At 39.9% G+C, this 7,716-nt stretch overlaps 1 protein-coding gene across 1 annotated transcript in view; it reads right to left on the bottom strand.

Annotated features, from left to right (window-relative positions):
* Nucleotides 1–209: 209 nt before the first annotated feature.
* Nucleotides 210–7,716, bottom strand: part of hk2 (hexokinase 2) — a 43,030-nt gene continuing 35,523 nt past the window's right edge. The window contains exons 16-18 of the mRNA XM_085787781.1: nucleotides 5,363–5,518; nucleotides 1,581–1,817; nucleotides 210–741 (exon numbers count right to left, since the gene is read on the bottom strand). Of these exons, the coding sequence (XP_085643907.1) occupies nucleotides 597–741; nucleotides 1,581–1,817; nucleotides 5,363–5,518 (538 nt within the window). The 3' untranslated portion in view covers nucleotides 210–596. The remainder of the gene's footprint in view (nucleotides 742–1,580; nucleotides 1,818–5,362; nucleotides 5,519–7,716) is intronic.

Below are 7,716 nucleotides of genomic sequence, written 5' to 3'. Positions count from 1 at the left end.
ATAATTTTCTTTGCAGCATGTATTACAGGTAACCGATGTCCCATTTAATGAGTAAGATCAAATGGCTTAGTGAACTTCTCCTTCTTGGTAAGTAATTATGGCTTACTGTGTTCAATTTAATTGCATCAAAATAAACCTACTACAATAAGATCATAATAATCTGAGGTTTTATGAATGATTTCATAGACATGACACTCAGACGAACCATGTAAGACAAAATTCATTTTATGTTGGTTTAATAAGATATCCATGATAGAACAAAGTGAATTTCGATTGTTTTGTTGTACAAGTTTAAAAGGTGCCAGAAAATGGAGCAATGGAAATATAGCTCGTAACAGTCACATACAGAAGGTGCAACAAACCAGCTGAATTTCTGAAATTTCTAAATTTCTCAGTGTCAGTTTACATCATAAATTATGTTTATATATACTGAACCAAACGTACATTCATGTGTGTGCAAACCACACAAAAAATAAGACAAACATTTCAGTACTACAGAAAATAACTCAGCTCCGAGTGCATGTAACTATTCATGTTTCCCCAGTACAGAACATCAGCGATAGTAGCTCTGGTTATGTCACCGTGATCTTTGGTATTCAGTGCTGCCCTCCACTCTTGATCCTGCAGGCCACAGCTGTGATCAGCGCTGCTCCCTTCCCACTTCCATCCTCTGACTTATGGAAGGTCACCTGACACTGTGGTGCCAAATCCTGCAATGTTTCTTGCATAATGTTGGAGAAACTTTAGGAGCAAAAGGGGAAAGGAGAGAATAGAAAAGGTTAGTAATGATGGACGAGTTGATATGGAAATCTCCTCTGTACTCTAATCAGTGGTTCTCAACTGGTGGGTCGGGACCCAAAAGTGGGTCGCTGACCCGTTCTGGATGGGTCGCGGACAGCTGGTCAAAAAAGTAAATAATATTTAATGCACATCTGATGTTGGACATGTCTTTTATTTTGAAAAATAACTTATTTTGAAAGGCACACGAGACACGTGAACACATGCAGTTGTAATGCTCCTCCTCAGTTTCTTATTATTTGCTCTGAATGCAAAGATATCAGTTTCTTATTAATGTGGCCTGAATGCAGTGATTGTGTTTTGTTTTGTGGGTCTTTATTTTGTGCAATTTGATATTTATTCACTTTTGTGAATATGCTCTGAATGCAGAGATGCATTGAAGGTCAAATATATCGTTTTGTTGGTCTCCATTTTGTGCAGTTTGATATTTTTTTATTCACTTCCATACATGCAGTTGTCATGGTAACTCCTCAGTTTCATTCATGTGCTCTGAAATGCACTTTGCTCAATAAAGAGCAAAATTAGTTTTTAAAGGCTTAAAAAAAATTCTTGGTTTGAATTCTATAAAAGTGGGTCGCGACTTAATGACCATGGGAAAATGTGGAGTCCAGAGTGAGACTAGTGGAGAACCCCTGGTCTAATGACCATGTTGACGTTTATTTATAACTTTTTCATAGACGTGATGTACTGTAGTAGTGGTTTGAGAAATTCTAGTACTGTACACTTCCTTAGCTTTCCTTCCGATTAAAAACAATAGGTGTTACATCATAATTGCCACTTACTGAGGATGTGTCTTATACAGGGTGCCATCCACGCCCACGGTGATGGAGAGGTGATTCAAGTTGCGGTTCTGTCTGATCTTGTCGACCACAGCAGCTAAGCCGGCGCCACAGAGCTGAGCTGCACGGCGAGCGACCACGCTACACACCTCCTTCACCAGCACGCTGTCGTCGCAGGTGGAGCTGGTGAGGCCCAGGTGCTGCAGGATGGAGCGGATCTGTCGCATGGCCAGGCGGTCTCTTTGGGATCAGAGAGAATTATAAAAAGACACATGAACCTTTAAACACAGAAAAGGTGATTCATCAAGTGTTCCAACTATTTTAGTTTCTCCAGCACTGAACAACTCAACATAACAGGATATTTCATGAAGAAATAATCAGTCAACAATTTGGGGGTGTGTTTGTGAATAAATCACAGACGGGCAGGACTTCTGAAGGAACCAGGTGCAAACTGACAAACAACATTAATAAATAAGATTCTGGCCACAACTCCTCATTCTTCAAACCCCTGAGTCTGCCTCTCCCTGAGAATCATTGATATACAGTAGCTGCGTCTTTCTCAGAAAACAACATACAAAAGCTCAGTTTTTGCTCAATGAAACAAGCAAAAAAAACTAAATATTTACATAAATCAATTTAATAATGAACTTATTCATTTCTATATTCCATGTGTATCCATTCTGTGGACACTGACTGTACAGCAGATTCTATATTAATACTGTGAAAGTATCACAGTGCTCAGCGCAGAGAAATCCACAGAGCCTGCTTTTGAAAACTGAGCCTTAAAAGGAACTGATCCTCTGATCTGAACTAATTACTCAACTGTGCATGTGTCTTGACTAGGGACTGCCGATAATGAAAACCCGATAACGTGCCTTCATAGTGAATTAAGTAGCGGTGGACCGTTGCTACTTAATTCGCTACTTAACAATTGCTGTCACTGATTCAGACTCACAATAATAGTCCACATGTTCTTACTACAGCTGTTCTGTTGTAAACAAACAGGCATGTACGTTGTAGCAATGCAGCAGCCCCATTCAAGTCAATCAGCGCGCTGCGGTACAACGCACAACGTATGCAGTGGTGGTTTGATCCAGCAGTCAGAGGCTTTGTGTCTGTGTGTGTGTCTGTCGGTCTTCCGTGCAGCGCCGATTCCGTGGGTGCTCCACTGACCAGGTTGAGCACCCTGGGGGTCACGCCACCAGACGCACACTCCGTGCCGTGCCTCGGCCCCTCAGCTGTGTGTCTGTGGGTATGTGTATTATGTGTAGCCCGTATGTGTGTGTAGCCTGTGTGAATGTTTGTGTTAATCTCTCTCGCGCTCTGTTAAAATGAATAAACACAAATCGAGCGCGAGCCTGGCACAGAGGTGCGCGCTCTGGCGCATCTGGCACAGCCCGTACACATTCACAGTCAGTCAGAAATCACACAACTTAAACATCATAACAAGAACATTACTGCGGGGTCGCTACAATATTTTCAGTTGTGCAGTAGCTATTATTAATAATGAGCGATGTGTGATGAGTGTGTGTATGCACGCGTCCATCCGTCCGTCCGTGCCTGCCTGCCTGCCTGCCCCTCCGTCCGTCCGTCCGTCCGTGTGTGTGTGTGTGTGTGTGTGTGTGTCTGTCTGTGTAAATAAGTAAGGTTTATCTATATAGCACTTTTCACGGAAAAAAATCACAAAGGGCTTCACAATAAAATAAAATACAACAGTAAAAACATAAAAATATAATGAATAAAACAATTTAACACATGAACTAAAAGCCAAATGAACAATGTTAATTTGTGGAATGCATCCAGTGGGGCATCACAATAGATGTAGTCATACAGTAATGTGTTAATTTCTGACAGGATTAATTAGTTTTTTTGGGGGGAAAAGCCTGCATATCGGTATCGGTTATTATCGGAATCGGAAATTCTAATTTTGGAAAAAATCGGTTATCGGATATCGGCAAATTTCCAATATCGGACATCCCTAGTCTTGACAGTTATACAATTAATTCAAGGTAACTCAGGTTCATGACGAAGCTTACGCAACTATGCTTGACTGCATTAATGCACCAAACAACCACTGTTGACCTTTACCACAGTGGTTGTGGTGCAGGTCAACAGTGAACGTTCACGGTGCCTCTGTGTGGGTGTCGGCAAGAGCCAAAGGTGTAGTTTCAGACTTCAAACCTCCAATTTTGCACAAATGTTCATTTTTGACCCAAGAAGGTCAAAGGACAAGGTCACAGTGACCTCTTGAACGTGGTAACTCAAGACCACCTCGAGGAACTTACTTTAGATTCAACACAAACATTCACTTGGACTCAAGGATGAAATGATTTCTGACACGCTCGTGACTCTTACAATGCTCTAACTCAGGAACTGAGATCATATTTCCTCCTTTTTCTTCTTTCACTTTTCAGTTTTTCAGGCCTCGTTATCATTTAGTTGAAGTGATAAACAGACAATCTTCATATGTGGATTCCACTGTGAAGTCCAGACTATTTCCGACTGTTAAGAGATTAAAAATTACACACACGACACAAGTTAAATAGTTTCTTTTAGTTGTTTAGATATATTTTTTCTCTTAACACACAGTTGTAGCCAGCACCTTTTTAGTTTTAAAAAATATTGTTTTTGTGACACTTGATATGAAATTGCAGCTTATCAGTGAGATGCCAGCGCTGGGCGGTTGTGATGGACAAGCAACAACCAGTGATCCCACTGTGACCCCATCATCTGCCTCTGTGGGAAAAGCTTTATCAGTGAAGGACTGTTCAACATCTAATGGAGGATTAGGGCAAGAGCAAAAACAGATGGATTCTGAAATGAGCAGATACATGGTGGACAAACTGATCCCAAGGCGTGAGGATTTTATAAATTAAAATTAGGGGAACATTTCCAGTGACTCTTTTCCAACAAAGGTTGATTTTTGTTTTCAGAAAGCCTAAGTAGTGAAATATGTAGAAAAATTAAGCCTGACCAGTCTGCAAAGGTGTATGATTAAAGTTATTAGTAATTAATTTAATTAATATTTTAAATTATTAATCATTTAATTACACACACAAATATTAGACTTCATGCATTTATCAGACAAAACAGTTTTCTATTACAATTGTATCTGCTTTTCTAATAAATCTGATGTTTATTGATTATTTTGTTTTGAAAAAAAAACAAACACACAGTGTGTGTTAAACAGGAATGAGCTGTGTAGAGACTACTGTAGGAATGTACCCAAACCCAAATACATTATTCGGAAGTACACAAGTAATGCTTTGATCCAGAATAGTTTTTCTGTCCGAAGTTTCTCCTCGTTATTTGGGAGCTTTTTTCTAAAAAAAAAAGGAAAGAAACATTTGGATGCGTGTTTTGAGCATGATTTTGAGCCAACTACAAGAGATTAAAACCAACGGAACAAAAAAACATGTTGGTGCGTGTTTTGAGCCAGTCACGTCCATGCATGAGACACTGCCACAGCTTGGTTTAGGTGAAGAGAGCCCTCAGGCTCAGTCCCTTACGTTATCGCAGAGGAGCAACAGCACATAACCAGGCGACTCTGGTTCACACTCCAACACAGTAGGTGGCGGTAATGCACCTTAACGGGAAAAGAAGTGGCTATAAAATGGTTAATTTAGCCAGCTAGCTCTAGTGCACCCACTTCCAGTTTCTTCCCGAATATGAATAACCAATCCAAATTTTTTTTTTTAAAGCGCGAATCTGAACTCGAATACAAATAGTGCACTGGCTGTACCCCCCTGGTAGGGACACTGTCACTACAACAGTCTCACACTCACTTCTCGATCTGCGCCAGGAACTTTGTCTCGAAGATGCCGTGGGTTTTGAGCCGCTCCGACAGCTTCCCTCTGAACAGCAGGCCCTTGGCAGTAAAGTCCATGAGCACGTTCCTTACTATCTCCCCCAGGTACATGCCACTGATCATCTTCTCATACCTGCCAGGAAAAGAAAATGATTCATTAATATTCATTAAAAATCTAATTAATCAATCAGATAATGCTCATAATGTTGCTGAATGAAAACTGCCTGTGTTCTGTGTGCTCAGCCATTCGTCCCTAACTCTAAGCCAATGGCAGCTGTCTTGGTACATCTCAAATGGCTCTGATTGGTAGATGTCAATAGATAATAAAAAAGGCATTTTTGGTTATGAGAGTTCAGTTCCGCATAGTTTCAACAGACGGACATTAGTGTGCTGGTACTGTGGACTTGTTGATTCATTCCTTGACTTGACTGATGGGTCGGGGTTCGCGCCTTGCATGGCAGCTTCCGCCATCTGTGTGTGAATGTGTGTGTGAATGGGTGAATGTGATGTACTGTAACGCACTTTGGGTATCGTTTCAGGTATAGTAAAGCGCTATATAAATACAGACCATTTACCATTTGACTGGACAGGTGAAGTGGTTTGGCAAGAGCCTCTCTGTCTAGAAAATCTACTAATTTAACATTGATCAGCGGGCTGCTGATTAAATAGGTCTGAATTTGTTTAAACTGCTTGCTGTCCTTAGACAAGGACTTGAGGACCTCCACATTATTATTATGAACTTTTGAAGCGACCTACTGTTATGCAGCACTTTGATAAGAGCTTGCACAAATTCCTTCTCCTGCTGCTTTCAGAGCTGTGGCAGTGCATTTTAAACATTTCCAGTACGTGACTGACTAAGCATACATTTTACACATGGTACTGGTCAGATTAATCCAATAACCTCACTAGCTGGCATGGATTTTCATTTGGCTTAATCACATTGGATAACATTCATATTACATTTTTTACGCTTTTATATATAATAACTGTGTCACTGAGGTTCTCTCTCTCTTTCTTTTTTTAATCCGTTTAATCATATTTTTTGTTCATATGGACTGGTTATTGTGTCATAATCAATAAAGATTGATTATGACTATTGTGATTATAATGCTGCACTTTACTATGCAAAGTTGAGATTTGAAAAAATAAACCTTTTAATGAGCAATTCATTTGTAAAATACTTCATCACTCACAGGTACTATCTGACTCTTACATAGCTTTAAATATTTCACTATAGCGAGTGGAAAGAAAACAGAACACTTGACATTGTGTAAAGCAACAATTTGATCTAATGGTTAATTATTGATGGCTTTAGGTCTCTGAGGACTTTCTCACAACCTCACAATTACTTCTCGTTTATACACTACTCACAAAAAGATAGGGATATTTAACAAGAATATCTCTATAGAAAGTTCATGGTACAGTGATGTTCTATCATGAAAGCCTTTTACTGTAAGTAGAAGGATGCAATGGTCATTTCTTTATCTCAAACAAAAGCTAACAACAGTGGTGGCTATAGCACAACAAAAATCTCAATGTCTCAATAACTTGATCATTTTGATCAAAGTCTTGTCTTGGTCTCATGATGTCAAAATTTGAACATCATGGAGAGGAGAGGGAGAGAGAAGAAGACTACCGGTATATACAAATGATATACAATATACAAATTATAATTGAACCAGAACATTTAGTGGTTCAATGACAACTGAACCACTAAATCAGACGGTGCTTGTGATTTTTGTGGTTAATCATGTTGTTAGAGAACAGCATGTTATTCAATAAGGACTGAAACATTGAACAATTGGACAATTGGACAAAAGTTTAGAAAAGGTTAAATGAAGTTCACCTGTAAAGGTTATAGTGCATTTTAGGTGCATTCTGAAATTTAATCCAAAAGCCAAACATCCCTAACTTTTTGTGAGTAGTGTAAATATTTAAAGCAGAAGTAAGTAGTCCGGTCGTTTTCGCTAATGCTGCGTTCCAGGCAGGCTTTTGAAATCGTAAATTACAGCTTCAAGTCACAATTTACGACTTTGTAGCGTTCCAGGCAACCCACTCGTGTTTTTCCAACCTGTTTTACCGGTGAAAGTCACTATAACGGCCACTCGTAACTTCTGACCCGTGAACTCGTACCAGATCGAACTGGTACCACTTCACGGTCGGAAAAATACGAGTTTCCTTGAACGCACCATAACAGTCCTCGTCCCTACGTCACCACATTCACGGCGTTCCTTGGCTGCACACACAGCCCTGCATGCCGTTCTCTCTCCTCATTGGATAAAAACTGTAGGATACGATAAATGTTTTCTCCTGGGCTCAGAGCAGAGCAGA

This window comes from Trachurus japonicus, chromosome 9, assembly GCF_045865225.1.
Source record: "Trachurus japonicus isolate A0001 chromosome 9, Traja_1.0".
In the NCBI taxonomy this organism is placed as follows: domain Eukaryota; kingdom Metazoa; phylum Chordata; class Actinopteri; order Carangiformes; family Carangidae; genus Trachurus; species Trachurus japonicus.
The sequence above is the reverse complement of the archived record's forward strand: the minus strand, read 5'-3'. Positions and strand labels throughout refer to the sequence as shown.